The sequence below is a fragment of the Rattus norvegicus genome, chromosome X, assembly GCF_021556685.1.
Source record: "Rattus norvegicus strain SHRSP/BbbUtx chromosome X, alternate assembly SHRSP_T2T, whole genome shotgun sequence".
Taxonomy (NCBI): domain Eukaryota; kingdom Metazoa; phylum Chordata; class Mammalia; order Rodentia; family Muridae; genus Rattus; species Rattus norvegicus.
This window is the reverse complement of record NC_141554.1, coordinates 64,542,265-64,559,204: the sequence shown is the minus strand read 5'-3', so window position 1 is coordinate 64,559,204 and position 16,940 is coordinate 64,542,265. Positions and strand designations below refer to the sequence as shown.

The following is a 16,940-nucleotide window of genomic DNA, read 5'->3' as shown; positions in this document are numbered from 1 at the left end:
TTGAGCATTAGATTTCTTCCATAACTTTCATAAACTGTGTTCTGGTAAAATGTTTTCATTTTCTTTTTCTTTTCTCTTTATGTCATTAATTCATTGATTATTTTCACTGTGTCTGATTAATCCCAGAAAAAAAAAAACAGTTCAACTGATTTATATTAAAAAAAAACCCCAGCACAATAATAAAGCAATTTAAAATACAAAGAAAGAATTGTAAACAAGAATGGCTTAGGATGTACCTCAGTGTTAGAGTGCTGACCTGTCTTTGACAAGCCCAAGGGATTGATCCGAGGTATGAGAGAAAAAGAAAGGGAGGGAAGGAAGGAGAAAAAGGAAGAGGGGTGTCTTACTAACAAAAACTCAATGGATTTCCACTAAAATCAGTATTCAAACAAAGGTGTCCACTCTCCATTCCTATTGAATATGGTCCTTGAAGTTTCAGCTAGATCAATACAAAAAGAGACAAGAGGACACAAATGAGAATGGAACAAGTCAAAGTATGCTAATTCTTAGAGTCTCTTGTTCAATATTACATCTATGTTCAAAAGTTCAGTGTTAAAAGTCATCAACTAGTCTTGCTCATCCTTGTATAATGTCAGTATTTTCCAAACAGAAAATGTATGGAAACAAAGCCTTATTAGTACATAAGGACATAATGATTGGTAATAAGAGCATGTTTTTGCTTGTTTGTTTTGTTTTTTTGTTTTTTTTGTACATGCTACTTACCTCACAGATTGGGCTCCTGACCCATTCTTGGTAAGAGATGTAGTTTATCAAAACTCAGAGCTTTCAGAGACTTGAGAGGTCCTTTAATCACAAATCAAGGGAATTCTACATGAGAAGTAAATGGAGGAGCCACAAACCTTACAAAATAAAGAAGACCGTATCTTTGTCCTTATTCTCTCAACACTGAGAATCTGGCAGATAAGTATATCAGACCACTGCTTGCTGTGAAAGAAATTCAGTTTCCCAGTAATCTTCATTTCATAATGATCACTCAATCTATCATGAAAAAATTCATGCAAATGACTTCAAGGAAGGAAAGTGGCTTTTGCTACATAACTATAAAAATATTGCTAGCTTTCACCATAAAACTAGTTATTGCCCTGAAACCTAGACAAAACACAACAAAGAGAGACTGTCTTTTAAAATTTCTAATAGTGATAGAGAGGCCAAAAGTGAGAAATAGGAAAAAAAAGATATAATCTGATTTTGCATATTTTTAAATCATGGCTTAAACATGCTTAAATAACATTTATGAATAAAGTAGGAACTATATCAGCATAAACTTTGGAAATAATCTATAGCAGAGAAAAAAAGAGGATAAATCCAGATTCATTTCAGTTTCATTTTGACAAACTGTTATAGTCATTTATAGTGATTGATAAAATATGTGTATGTCTCTTATTTCTAGGAAATGCAAAAACTAGCTGTAGACATAAAGGATATATAAAGCAGTAGAGTTGGTCTATAGTTTGAATTTCTTAAAAGCTTGAGGTTCAAAAGCCCATTCCATTCTCAGTCTCTCTCTCTCTCTCTCTCTCTCTCTCTCTCTCTCTCTCTCTCTCTCTCTCTCTCTCTCTCTCTTTCTCCCTCCCTCCCTCCTTCTCTTTCTCTCTCTCTCGCTCTCGCTCTCTCTCTCGCTCTCGCTCTCTCTCTCGCTCTCGTTCTCACTCACTCACTCTGCTCTCTCACTTTCATGCTTTTGCACTCTCTTGTTCTCTCACTCTCTCTCCCCTTGTTCCTTGTTGTGTCTCAAGATGTAATAAGCTCTCAGCTGCTTCTCTAGCACCATGCCTGCCTGTGTGCTACAGTGCTCCCTGCCATGATTATAATAGATTCAGTCTCTGAAACCATAAGCCCCCAATAATCTCTATCTTCTATAAGTTGCCTTGATCATGGTGACTTATCACAGCAATAAACAAGAAACGAAGACATTTCTGAAGGCTTTGTCAGCCTACATTCTTTTTTTTTTTTTTTTAATTTTCTTTTTTTTTTTTTTTATTAACTTGAGTATTTCTTATATACATTTCAAGTGTTATTCCCTTTCCCGGTTTCCAGACAAACATCACCCTCCCCCCTCCCCTTCCTTATGGGTGTTCCCCTCCCAAACCTCCCCCCATTGCCACCCTCCCCGCATAGTCTAGTTCACTGGGGGTTCAGTCTTAGCAGGACCCAGGTCTTCCCCTTCCACTGGTGCTCTTACTAGGATATTCATTGCTACCTATGGGGACAGAGTCCAGGGTCAGTCCATGTATAGTCTTTAGGTAGTGGCTTAGTCCCTGGAAGCTCTGGTTGCTTGACATTGTTGTACTTTTGGGATCTCGAGCACCTTCAAGCTCTTCCAGTTCTTTCTCTGATTCCTTCAATAGGGGACCTATTCTCAGTTCAGTGGTTTGCTGCTGGCATTCGCCTCTGTGTTTGCTGTATTCTGGCAGTGTCTCTCAGGAGCGATTCTACATCCGGCTCCTGTCGGTCTGCACTTCTTTGCTTCATCCATCTTGTCTAATTGGGTGGCTGTATATGTATGGGCCACCTGTGGGGCAGGCTCTGAATGGGTGTTCCTTCAGTCTCTGTTTTAATCTTTGCCTCTCCCTTCCCTGCCAAGGGTATTCTTTTTCCTCATTTAAAGAAGGAGTGAAGCATTCACATTTTGATCATCCGTCTTGAGTTTCCTTTGTTCTAGGGATCTAGGGTAATTCAAGCATTTGGGCTAATAGCCACTTATCAATGAGTGCATACCATGTATGTCTTTCTGTGAGTGGGTTAGCTCACTCAGTCAGCCTACATTCTTATGCACCTTAGGACCACCTGTCCAAAGAAGGCATAACTCAAAATAGGCTGCTTTCTCACAACAATGACTAAGAAAATGTACCACAGGCTTGCCCACAAAGTAATCTCGTGGGGACATTTTGTCAATTGTAGTTCCCTCTTCCCAATGACTCTAATATCACATTGACATAAAACTAGCTAGCACAAATAGTATCAAGACAGAATGCATTTATCACCAGATTAGTATACAGGCATTAACTATGTATTACTGAAGAGTAAGAACTATAATTTTGAAAAACAAATTGGCAAATGTTTGGTTATTTTATAAATTTAAAAATAATATAGTGGAAATGTTTTGTTGTAAATTTAAACCAACACAGCAGGAATATTATTTTGTTCAAAAATGAACATATAAAAATAGATGAACAAACCTTATGTTTAATTTTTTTCACTTCACTGTTTTGTAAAAAATATCTATAGTTTCATATTAAGCTTTATATAACTTATTCAATAATTTAGGAGAAATTACATCTTAATAGATTATATTGAAGGAATGGTTTAAAATGTATTTCTTACACTTTAGGAGGATGGCAGGTACAAGATTGAAGGTCCACAGGACTCTCATATCTTTTGAAATTACTATTCCAAGTTTGCAGAAGGAATTGTTCTCCGGCCATCACTGTATTTCAGGAGAGAGATAGAAAATTACCGTTTTTAAAAATTTATTTTATTTTTGAGTGGATATTTTATGTATTTACATTTCAAATGTTTTCATTTTTCCAGGTTTCCCTTCTGTAAACCCCCAATCCCATACTCCCTTCCCTGCTTCTATGAGGGTGCTCCCCCTCCCACCCACCCACTCCCACCTCACTGTCAACCTTTTCTTATATATTTTTTTAAAACATAAATTTTATTGGTGAGGACTAGGTATGTATAACATGCGTGCTTTCAAAAGGCTTCCCTGTTGATTCTATTACATCACGGGTTGGAGTTTTCAACAGTAGCAACATTTATTGGCTCCTTTTTTACACTAACCATTGTGATTTTTTTTTTTTGAAAAAAAAATAGTATCCTTGGTGATCATAGAAGCAGCTGAAAGATGGTCTGTGGTTTTATTTAAATTTTGTTGCAAATATGCACTGCTGTCTACAAAAAAATAACAGAAGGAAGACGGGGTGGAGCTCATATGCCTGTCAGTGGAGTCTGTGGGAACAATGCTAATAATAGACCTTAAAATTTTTATCAAGGATATGACAACCTTTGATCATTAATATTCCAGACTCTTTAGCCATAAATGTAGCTATCTTTCTTCATCAAAGAAGCTTCTTTCTACAGGAGATAGATAACATTACAAAAACCACCATTGGTCAAAACACAAAGAACAACTGAATATGAAGGGCTCAGCTCCAGTGTATCCATCTAAAACACAACTCCTACTGTTAAGACTCAGAGAAAAACAAAGAAAAGCTAGAGGACCAAGTGTCTTCTACATATGGTAGGGAAACTACACTCACGAAATATCAACAATGTGGCTGCCAAAGCATGCTTTGAAAAATGAAAATAATAATTGAACTGCCAAAATACACAGAGGTAATCTCATATGGAACTAGCCATAGATAAAATGCTACAATTGCTGGTAAGGTAAGCAATTGCTGCTTAGAGAGGGAGACTCAGTCATTTCCAGGGATTATATGCCTGTTTATACAATCCTAAGTGGTCCGCTATGAACACAAACACACACACACATACACACACACAGACACACATGAACAACACTAAATTAACTCAGTAGGTTGTAATTATAAATGTGTGCTTATATGCATATGTATGTATATACATATATAAAAATAATGATTAAGAATAGACCTGCAAATTTGAGGAGTGGATTGGGGTGGATCAGGTGAATTGGACAGAGAAGTAAGGGAGGGGAAAATTATAGAAATACAATATTCAAATATAAAATTCTCAAAAATAAAGACTTTCATTATGTTTTTATAGCTATAATTATGTCTGTTTGCATAGTTCCATGTTTATAACAATCATCCCAGGCCAGGTGATTTCCATTTTATTTCAAAGAGTCATGCACACACAAATGTATGATTTTGCCACTGGGCAGACTTAACTCCTATTTCATGAAGAATCACATCATCAGGTTGGAGAGGCTAAGATGACAAGAATGGAATACTTTCTAGATATTGCAAAAGAATGTATCGAAAAGAACTTTTGGAATGGCAATTATCTATTGAACTATAATAGGCCTAGAAGCACATAAATTTCTGAAAGACTGACTGAAAATATGTTTCCGCAAAGATCCTAACTTCCTGGTGGAGGTATTCATGGGATGTAACCTTCTGGCCCAAGGCAGTTGGTTTGATTATGATTAACAGATTATGAAAATTTAGTGGTCTATCATTTGATAGTAACATGCTATAGGTCAAATGCAAGTTGATAGTTTCCAAACAACATATATTATGTAAGATATTGTGTTGCCTCAAATCAACTCTTGCTATTATGCTTATCTAAGGTATAAATTACCATGTTATAAATATCCTATGGAGAGGAACCATGGCATATAATTATAGGCTATATTTAAAAAAAATGATGTTTTCTGAAAAAGAAAAAGTAAAAGAATCTAGGAGAGAAAAGTAAATCAATTCTGCCAACAGAGTGAATTTACAAGTGGATTATATGAAGTTTTTTAATTTCCAATTTAATACATATAAGTAGGTAAATATTGTCATACCAATTTTTACAAGAAAATATGCTAATAAACTCACAATCAGTATTTTTCCTTAGATTAATAAATAAGCAAGATCACAGGGCAAACTACGGATCACAAAACTTAGACAAATAGACTAGAAGACAGAAAGAATCACAAGCATCTGTAACAGAAGCCAGGAAAGAGAAGCCCCAGTCATTGGCAATATCAGGATAACTGCTTGATTATCATTAGAGACTAGCTTGAGAACTAAAAACTTCACTGTTGTCCAGTATATAGTGGCTCATAAACTTTTCTTAACTTTACACTCATGAATTCTGATAGTTTTTTAACAATATAGATTAAGTATTAGATAAAGTTGTCTTCATACTGAACACAGAGAAAGAGAGATTTTAAAGCTATTGTGATGTATATGGAATCTGTTCAACATAAAATCAGCTGAAAAAGAAGACTGTCCATTAGACCCCGTGTGTCCTATATTTTAGCAGAGCCTAAATGACTCCCAGGAAGTTGAATGCAAAATTCCAGACCCTTCTTACTAGCAGAGATGTGAAATATGACATTTCACACCCTCTTGACTTTCTTCATTTAAAGTGGGAAAAGGCGTGAGAACCTCTTAAGCAGTATTTAAGTGACAGAGGCTCACTGAGATTCTGAAGCCCCATGGTGGGGTTATACAATGCTTCTCCTCACCTCACATTTTTCTAAAACCTCAAGAGTGGCCCTCGATTAAACAGAACAACACTATGGAAAGAACTGCATATCTAAGAAATAGGGAGCATAAAACTAAGAACATAAGCAAAGGCTTAAGCCTCTATCATCTATAGTTTCAGTATTTTATGAAGGAAGATTATAGTACTGCACACTAATCACCTAATTAAATTAGTTACTACTAATACCTTATATACAATCTAACAAACCATACTAGGAGACAAACAAGATTTATTCCATGTATATAAGGACCTAATAAACATTTTGGAAGTAGAATGGGATCCAAGGGTAAAAGCTTCCCATTGACTCAGTCTGAGATGTTAGGGATGCTCTATTTGCATAGGTAAGAAGTTCAAGTTACCAAGGTACAGCCTCATATTGAGGATGGTCCTGAGAAAGGAATGGTTCAGAATCAGTAGTGGATGCAAGCTGTCAGTACAAGTGCTCTCTCTTTGCCCAAGGATTCTCATCATTCCTCCTCTTTCTCCTTTCTTCCTTCTCCTTTTTTCTTTCTGTCTTCTTTTATCTTCTTCCTTTTCATTCTTTTCCTTCTCCATACCAGAGTGTGAATCCAGTCTTTTATTTTACTAAAGCTATATCATCAAGTCTTTGATCATCATTAATATTTTTAAGAAATCCTTAAATTTACATATATTTTATAAATCCCATATACTTAGTTCCAACCCCTGCTTCATTAAAAGAAAAACTATACACAAAGCAAAAGCATATTCCCTTATAGTTATTACACAGCCTGTTCTTCATGGGTAGCTGGGTACAGCCCTTGAAGTTTCCTGCTACAGGAGACAACAGTTTCATGTAAGAACAGAATAGTAACAGACTGCTGGGGTTAAAATAATTTCTTACAAAGTTTTAAAGCTTATGAAAGTAAAGCAGCTAGCTTTCTGTAATATCCCTCTAGACATTGCCATTTCCATTGTTCAAGTAGCTAGGAAAACAAAGTATTAACTTTTTATATACTTGTATATCATTTAGTTCTTTAATCTTTGTTTCTTCTCCTAGAAATTCCATAGACTCATGTACGTCTCCCTTCTAATACTACTTATTTCTAGATCATATAACAAGTGTTTCTCCTATAAAATAACCTCATCTATCATTTGTTTGTTTTCTACAGATTCTTTCTTCTTTTCTTATCCATGCTTTTTCCTGAGACCACTTTAATTCTCTATGCTTGATTCCACAAGTTAACCCTGGCTAATTAATTAATTAATGCCGCAGTCATTTAACCAGAGGGTACATGAATTGTTGTGCTAGGAAGTGTTCATACTACCAAAGAGCTGTTTCTGGAGTAATAGCATTAGGGTCTCTTTACTACAAGCTCAGGCTTGGGCTCTTCTCCAACCCAACCCTGACACAGAGGGACAGGAAGGAGGAGCAGCCCTGAATCCTCAGCAGAACAAGTTTTTATAGTAAAATAGGAGCAAGTGAGGAGGTGAGGGAGGGGGTGTCCAGTCAGGAAAGCATCTAATAGAATGACTATAAGCAAGACTGTATACAATCACAAATGGTCTGAAAGTAACCTGAAGCAATCAGACTAATTTTTGGTTAACTGTTGCTAGGAAGTAGCTATGGAGTAACTCTAGCTAAGGTCAAGCCATGGGGTCTTTCCTGATACATGAGTGAAGCTTCAGTCTTGCTACAGGTCAAATTCTCAGGCTTTTTTGTTTGTTTGTTTGTTTCATTTATTTAAGATGGAGGGCGGTCCCAAGATGGAGTAGGTTTGGTCTCTCAGTATCTCCTCAAAATTTCAAATTCAAGCCTAAGTCTGGCATTGAACTATTTCTATAAAATATCATGTAGGCTTTATTAATGTCCTCTGTGATATGCTGTGTAGATCTTTTCCTATGTCCCTAAAAGGCCAAGCAGACGAACAGTTTCTAGTCCTCCACATCTTAATGACCACCTCCATTCCTCATTCCTGAGAACTGCATCTGTTTGATTTACTATGGAGTGATTAGCTTTGAGTAATCGGGGAGGTATACTCCTCAGAGAGAGAGATTGAAAGTAGAATAGAAGAGACAGCAGATCAGATTCAGGCCAAGAGCAACCATCAGCACACGTGACGATCAAAGGCCTGGCAATGCTCCACAGGCAGGAATGTGCTTCATGTCTCCTCATGCATCCATGCTGGACCCAGCATAAGGTGGTGTCCATATATGACTGACTGTTATGGCCCTCTTAGTGGGGTGTCCTGATTAGCTGTTCAAGTAGAGCTTTGCAGGGAGCTGCCCTAAACCTGCTTTCTCAATTCTGAAATTCCCCAGGGTTTGAACCTGTTCAACCTTACCAGTTCTTCTGTCTAGTGGCCTGGTCCACTTGCCCCATAAACTAGAAGGGGTGAGATTTTTCAGCAGTAAGTCTTGGAGATGACAAATTCATCTAGTGAATAAAAGTAACATTTATACCCATATACTGGGCAGCTTTCAAACTTCTTTGGAGAAGGTTCTCATTGCAGTGGAGAGACACACAACTGGACAAAGTGCTGAGGATGAAAAATGGAGTGGTCATCTCTGAATGTGACAGTTTAATCAAGCCCACACCAAAAGTCAGGAAACATAATGAAAAGGAAGACAGAAAGATTCAAAATGCTGCTTGATGGGGAGGAGTGCTATGAAGTACTGTCTTATGGACATGAGACAGGTATCTCAATTTGAACTTACAGCAGTTATGGTAATCTATACAGTGTCTGCACCAAGATCAAGCCTGACAAAATTCCAGCATAGGTACAGAAAGCAGTCTTTAGACCCTACTTCTTATCTAGAGGATATTGACAGTTGACAGTGGAGTAAGGAACATCATTATTTATGAAGGTGTGGAAACTGGTAGGTTTCTCATGTTCTAGTGGATGCTCTCATACCTATTCACATAAAGAAAACACTAACAATATTTAATGACCTATCAAAAGAAGTTTAAAAAAACTAAAACATGAAATTGGGAGGGAGATTTGTTGGGAGGGAGATTGGTTGGGAGAGAGATGGGGAGAATGGAATCAGAGAAATAGGGGAGAGGATATAATATTTTATTATATACATTTGAAGAGTATCAGTAATGAGGAAAACTTACACTTAAAATAATTCTACAGGCAATAAAATATAATAATGACTATTACAAAATACTAAGAAAATTTTATGCCTCCAAAATTCCATGACAAAGATGGAAGAAACTCCTTTTCCTTTTTAAATTTTTATTAATCATTCCATTAATTTACATCTCGTATGAAGATCTCCCACTTCCCAGTTACCCCTCCACCAGGTCCCCATCCCACATTCATGCTTCCCCCTCCCCTTTACCTGTATGAAAGTGCTCTCTGACCCACCCACACTCTCCGGCCCCATTGAATGGTATTTTTTTCTTCCATTTTTATTAAATTGGGTATTTTTTATTTACATTTCAAATATTATTCCCTTTCCCAGTTTTCTGTCCATCAGCCCCCTCACCCCTCCCCCTCCCCTTCTATATAGGTGTTCCCCTCCCCATCCTCCCCCCATTGCCGCCCTCCCCCCATAGACTAGTTCACTGGGGGTTCAGTCTTAGCAGGACCCAGGGCTTCCCCTTCCACTGGTGCTCTTACTAGGATATTCATTGCTACCTATGAGGTCAGAGTCCAGGGTCAGTCCATGTATAGTCTTTAGGTAGTGGCTTAGTCCCTGGAAGCTCTGGTTGCTTGGCATTGTTGTACATATGGGGTCTCGAGCCCCTTCAAGCTCTTCCAGTTCTTTCTCTGATTCCTTCAACGGGGGTCCTGTTCTCAGTTCAGTGGTTTGCTGCTGGCATTCGCCTCTGTATTTTTCATATTCTGGCTGTGTCTCTTAGAGATCTATATCTGGTTCCTGTCAACACACACTTCTTAGCTTCATCCATCTTATCTATTTTGGTAACTATATATGTATGGGCCACAGGTGGGGCAGGCTCTGAATGGCCGTTCCTTCAGTCTCTCCTCTAAACTTTGCCTCCCTATCCCCTCCTATGGATATTTTTGTTCCCCTTTTAAAGAAGGAGTGAAGCATCCACATTTTGGTTATCCTTCTTGAATTTCATGTGGTCTGTGTATCTTGGGTAATTTGAGCATTTGGGCTAATATCCACTTATCAATGAAACTCATTTCTTAAAAGACAACTAGGTTATTATATGGCCATATAGAACATCCCAATAGCTCTATATGAAATAAATTTAAACAATAACATTACTATGATTTAATTACTTCTATTAAATATTAAATTATATATATATATATATTCTATACAAATAAGCACATGAGACAATGTTTCTTACCTTGTATCATTAGAGGCATATTGCTTAAAACAATGAGATATCACTCAATACGTATTAGAAAGAACTTTAAAACCCTAAGAAAATAAAATACAAAAAAGAATGCCATTATTTAGAACCTCTAGAAATTCAAAATTGTACAGCTTCTTTGACCAAGAGTTTACCAGGGTCTAATAAACTTAAATATACTCATATTCTTCAGCAATTAAATTCTTTAATGTTTTCCTGGGTAACTTGAAAACTATGTCCACAAAAAGCATATATGCAAATTTATAATTGCAAAACCATACACGAAGCATTCAAATGTCACTTGAGACAGTTTCTTACAGAGACAAAATATTATATAAAAATTCATATAAAATGTAGCAGTACACAATTGAAAAATAAGAGTACAATCACATGTAACTCTAGCTTCTGGGAACACCAATACTCTCTTCTAGCCTTCTCAAATACCCTAAACACATGCTATACAGGGACATAACACATGCACACACACACACACACACACACACACACACACACACACACACATATATATATATTAAAGGAAAAAATGATTTTTACTGCTCTTGTGAAAGACACAGTTTCAGTTCTCTGCACCTATATTGCAGCTCACAGAGTAAACATTGACATTTTATGAACTCCAGAGGCAACAGGCACATATACAGTGTACAAATATATACATGTAGACAAATACTCATAGAAACACTTTAAAAGAAAAGTAAGAATGTCCAAGGAAAAGAACTATATTACATAGCAAATATCACTTATTGGAAAGCTTTGCTACCATCAACTTGAAAACAAATGTGTTAATATTTACAGATAAATAAAAGCCTTTGGAAAAAATCCTAGAAGCTAACTCAATGATGATAACTTTTAGCACATTTCCATTTCATAAAGTATATAATGGACATGTTAGAAGAAAACCACGAGAAATATACAGTACTAAGTCTGGAATTCTCAGCTATTTTACCTCAATTCTACTATTGACAGTCAGAGGAAACAACACAATGTGTAATCACAACCAGCAAGAATATCAAATTTTAAAAAGGTAAGAAAAAAAGCAATAGTGGTGGTAACAGTTTAGGAGTGTCATTTTTTCTTTCATTGGATATTTTTTATTTACATTTCAAATGTTATCCCTTTTTCTGGTTTCCTCTCCAGAAACCTGATGTCCAATCCTGCCCCCGTGTTTCTATAAGGGTACTCCCTCACCTACCCAATCCTTCCCACATGCCCATCCTGGCATTTCCCTACATTGGGGCATCAAGCTTTGACAGAACCAACTGCCTCTCCCATTGATGCCCAACAAGGCCATGCTCTGCTACATATGCAGCTGGAGCCATGGCTCTATCCATGTATACTCTTTGGATGGTGGTTTAGTCCCTGGGAGTTCTGGGGCCTCTGTTTGGTAGATATTGTACTTCTTATGGGGTTGAAAACCCCTTTAGCTCCTTCAGTCCTTTCTCTAACTCCTCCATTGGGAACCCTGTGCTCAGTCAAATGGTTGGCTGTCAGCACACATTATTTGTATTTGTCATGCTCTGGCAGAGCCTCTTAGGAGACAGCTATGTCAGGCTCCTGTCAGCATGCACTTCTTGGCATCTGCAATAGTGTCTGAATTTGGCGGCTGTATATGGGATGGATCCCTAGGTGGAGCAGTCTCTGGATGGCCTTTCCTTCAGTCTCTGCTCTAGACTTTGTCTCAGTATTTCCTCCTGTGAGAATTTTTGTTCTCCCATCTAAGAAGGACTGGATCATCCACACTTTAGTCTTTCTTCTTCTTGAGCTTCATGTGGTCTGTGAATTGTATCTTGGTATTCCAAGCTTTTGGGCTAATATCCACTTATCAGTGAGTACATACCATGTGTGTTCTTTCGTGATTGGATTACCTCACTCAGGATGATGTTTTCTAGATCCATCCATTTGTCTAAGAATTTCATGAATTCACTTTTTAATAGCTGCCCAGGAGTGGTATAGCTGGGCCCTCAAGTAGTACTATGTCTAATTTTCTGAGGAACCTCCAGACTGATTTCCAGAATGGTTGTACCAGCTTGCAATCCCACCAACAATGGAGGAGTGTTCCTATTTCTCCATATCCTCTAAATAAACAATCTATGCAACATTTGATTTTCAAGCTTATGCTAAAAACAAAGGTACTAAAATTATGTAAACTATTTTAAAAATAGTACTAGAAATTATGGGTATTGATATAGAAAAAAGAATAAAAGATAAAAGACTAAAGCTTCTTCTCCATTCCTACTCTGTGGAAATAGAACAAAGAAATGAGTGTGAATGAAATCTTGAAACTTCTAGAGGGAAATTTATGGGAAAGAACTCAGTGTATATACACAGTTAATAAATTTCTAAATATTTGGACTCAAAAGCTTTGGTCATATTCTCACAATCTGCCCCAAGGAAATCATAAATAGTGAAAGTGCTGCATAGCAAAAGAACACACTTCCAGATAGAAAAGTACATAGAATCTTCTCCAATTAGTGATAACCCAAAAATGTAATACAGATAATATAGAAAGAATTGAAAAATATACAGCAAAATATATGTATTTAATAAACTGGCAAATAAAGGGAATCATCATTTCAAAGTAAGTACATACAGCCAATGAATGGATGAAAACCAACAACTTTATCCATTAGGGAAACAAATCATTATGGCATTGTGACTTCCTCTCATTTTAGTGAGAATAGCAAATACAAAAGACATTATTTTCAATAAAATAAATGATGCATTGCTATGTCATGGATTTAAAAAGATAAAGAAAGTAATTGTGGTGAGAATATTAGGAAAAATATACTCATCTACCTTTAGCAGAAATATAAAATTCCAGCTACTGCAGTAAATATCAAAAAGTTAATGAGACCCAAGTGTGGTGATTTATACCTCTCATCCTATCACAGGACATACAAAGGCAGGTGACTTGTCATTTTAAGTATACTTTAGGCAGGAGTTTTTAAGGCAGCCTATACTATACAGAAATAGTTGGTTTCAAACTCCAAATAAAATGACACAATTTGGAAAAATGAGAGATGCCAGGGATGTTGATATATATAGAAATAATACTTGTACTGGGGACAGAGGTAAGAGGATAGTAACCTTTTTTTTTAGCAACTCTGAGACCCAAGTTACATAAGAAGAAACTGTCATTAGACTATATAATAAAGAAGAGGATGAAAGATATAAAAAAAAGTAAGAAAAAGAGAAATGAGAGAAAAGGAGAGGAAGTGAGGCAAATAGGAGAGAACAATTCAGTCACGTACCAGGTTCAAAAACAAATAGATTGAGCTGTTACTTTTATTTTGTACTGGAGTCTTGAGCATCTGTGCTGGACTAAGAATCAATCTACTTCATGACTGATAAGAATTCCATCTTTCAAATGAGTCCCATTAGCCCACATTAAAAAAGTGAAATCCCTGGGTTCGGTCCCCAGCTCCGAAAAAAAAAAAAAAAAAGAAAAAAAAAGAAAAAAGTGAAATCCAAGTTCTACTCAAGGTGTGTTCTCTGGAAATTCCCCCTCCTAGAAAAGAATGGATTGGTCCACCCCCCCCCAGTAGGGTTCAATATAGGTGACTGGAGCTCTGGAGGCACTTCTTGGGGGAAGGGGGGTCAGGTGCCTAGCCTGAATCTTAACTTCCGCTCTGAGGACAGCTCAGTCCATAAGATTGGGCCTTGAGCCAAGAAGTATGGCTTTTACTCTGGTAAGAATCTTTCCTGGATGATCACTTGAGTTAAAACCATGACGTCCCATTATAGTTTCCTAAATTCAAAACCCCCCACCCCCGCCCCAGCAACGGCCTGTCTGTTGCCCTGTTGCTCAGAATTCCTGGATACGGCAGTTAGGCCCAATTGTCATTAATGTTCTTCGGTTTTCAGTGGTCCACGGAAAGGGAAAGTTGGAGACTATAAGTTTAAGAGGAGGAAAATTATGAAAATTCAAGACTTCAGGGTATGTGTGGCTAAATACATGGAATGGAATTATCTCCCAATGCTCCACAGTTTACGTCAAAGGTCAGGCAGGCCTATGGGCTCAGATACAATGCTTGCTTTGTCTTTGAAAAAGAGGTGGTGGGAAATTAATGGAAACTATTTTTGGAAGAAACGGGGGCGGGGGGACATCACAACAGCATAGGTATATTTGGTGTCCACTAAATGGTATAAGACATCAATGGTTCAATGGTAAAGCTTGACTCAATTTTCTTCTAGTTTTTCCTTACTAGTGAAGACTGTAGTGCTTACTTCACATCAGCAGAAGGAGATGGGAATGAGCACTTAGTTAAAAACTAAAAATGAACATAAGTGTTCATGGGGAAGAAAATGGGGCCCTAGTACAAGCCCTCCTTTCACCCTAGCCAGATATTACTTGGGTTGCCAGGAAATGGCCTAAAAAGTTCTGATTCTCTCCACAGATTTCTCAGAAAGTAGACTGAACAGCAGAACAGGAACACTGTTGGAATCCAGAAAGGTGCCCGAGAAAAGCGGGAGGGACCGGGTGGGGTGGGCTGCTTAAAGGGAAGTTGCTCTCTACCTAATGACAGTTACATAGTGTCAATCTCTCCCCCCAGATCCTTTGTAGGACTCCTGTCTACTAATCCAGAACACCATGCCTAGAGGCAACAAAAGCAAGAGCCGCTCCCGGGCCAAAAGGCAGCAGATGCGGGGAGAGAGGGCTAATCTCCAGGGTGCTCAGCCCACTGTGGAGGAGGAGAAAGCAGCATCTCCTGCTCTTGTCCAGGGAGATGCCCCCAGCTCCCCTAATACAGGCACTGCTCAGGAGGCTGCATCCCATAGCGCTCCTGAGTTAAATGTATCCCATCCTGCCCGTGAGGTTGGTGCTGAGGGTTCCTTTGCAGATGTGGATGAGAGGCGTACAAATGTCTCCACTATAGCAGATGCCATCCAGTCTGCACGCAGAGATCCTCTGACCAGAAAGGCCACCAAGCTACTTCACTATCTGCTGGAGAAGTACCAGAAGGATGAGCAACCTGTGCAGGCAGAGATGCTGAAGCTGATCAGCAGGAAGTACAAGGGTCACTTCCCCCGGATCCTGGAGAAAGCCACCTATCAGCTGGAACTGGTCTATGGTCTGGAGTTGAAGGTTGACAACCCTACCACTTGCTCCTATGCCCTTGTTAGCAAGTTACCCATCCGCCCTGGGGCAAATGTGGGTGGCAAGAGAGAATTGCCCAAGACCGGTCTCATCCTTACCCTCCTGGGTATGATCTTCATGAAGGACAACCACGCCACTGAGGAAGAGGTCTGGCAGTTTCTCCACATGCAGGGCATATATCCTGGGAGGAGGCACTTAATCTTTGGGGAGCCCCGGAATTTCATCACCAAAGAGCTAGTTGACCAAAATTATGTGGAGTACCGCCAGGTTCCTGGCAGTGATCCCCCAACCTATGAGTTCCTCTGGGGTCCCAGAGCCCATGAGGAACACACTTCCAGGAAAGTCATGGAAATTTTAACTAAGATTAAGAATGCAATTCCTACTTATTATCCTAGACAGTATGAGGAGGCTCTCAGTAACCAGGATGAGAGTGCAGCCAGGAGAGATGAGGCTGTTGGTTTCCATGCTGCCAGGATTCCCTCCCATGCCCAACCCAGCAGCTCCTCCCACATTTAGCTATCCCTTGGTGATAACTGTCACTGTGCTCAAGAACAGCCAGTTTTCTGAGTAGTGGGGTGTCTGTGAGTAGGCAGGAACACACGGAGAACTTTTTTATGCATGGGGAAAGTATACACATCCTTGCTACCTTGTTACTATTCCTGTAACTGAAGATTAATTTGATTAAAATATGCTGCTTAATCTAATGCCTGCCATGTTTTTTGCTCTTCGTCAGGAGAAAGTTATTTGGGATTTTAAAGCTATGGGAAAACCTTCATAAATTTCTTCTCAGTAAGTATTAAAACAAGTCATGGGAAAAGGTTTCACAGGATTGATGTGCTACAATCAGTAAAACAAAGTGAAGTGGTCAGTTCATCCTTGTCACTATTGGTTTTGTCTTTTGTTCATCATTTTAATAGAAATATACTTTGTTTCATTACCTTACTGAGTTCCATAAGAAAATAAACTGATAAATTTTGCCTCATATATCCAGTCTCTGTGTGATTTCATTATTTTCTTCAGACATTCATTGGGCATCAGCTCTTTGATCATCAGCTCCTCCCCACCAATGCTGTGGTCAATGACAGAAAAGATCCACCCGCAACTGATAAATTAAGCCCCATATCCAGGTTTCTTGTCATTTTGTTATTTCCCCCAAACATTCTTTGGAGATCAGCCCCTTGATAGCTCCTCCCCACAGATATTATTGTGAATGGCAACAAAGATCCACCTGCTGCCCACAGGGATTTAGAATTTAGCAGCACCTACACATAAGAAAGAGGATAGAAAAGTCTCTAAGAAGGGCATGCAAGAGAAAGTATTGGGAAGAGC

At 38.3% G+C, this 16,940-nt stretch overlaps 1 protein-coding gene across 3 annotated transcripts in view; it reads left to right on the top strand.

The window, feature by feature from the left end:
- Positions 1-16,315, top strand: part of Mageb6b1 (MAGE family member B6B1) — a 75,176-nt gene extending 58,861 nt beyond the window's left edge. The window contains exons 1-4 of one of the 3 annotated variants that reach the window (XM_087599427.1): positions 14,067-14,202; positions 14,378-14,450; positions 14,911-14,966; positions 15,067-16,315. In XM_087599427.1, the coding sequence (XP_087455553.1) occupies positions 15,105-16,127 (1,023 nt within the window). In that variant the 5' untranslated portion in view covers positions 14,067-14,202; positions 14,378-14,450; positions 14,911-14,966; positions 15,067-15,104 and the 3' untranslated portion in view covers positions 16,128-16,315. Of the gene's footprint in view, positions 1-14,066; positions 14,203-14,377; positions 14,451-14,910; positions 14,967-15,066 lie in introns of those variants that run through there. The other 2 variants (XM_087599426.1, NM_001024880.1) reach the window with 2 other exon arrangements.
- The last annotated feature ends 625 nt before the right edge of the window (positions 16,316-16,940 follow it).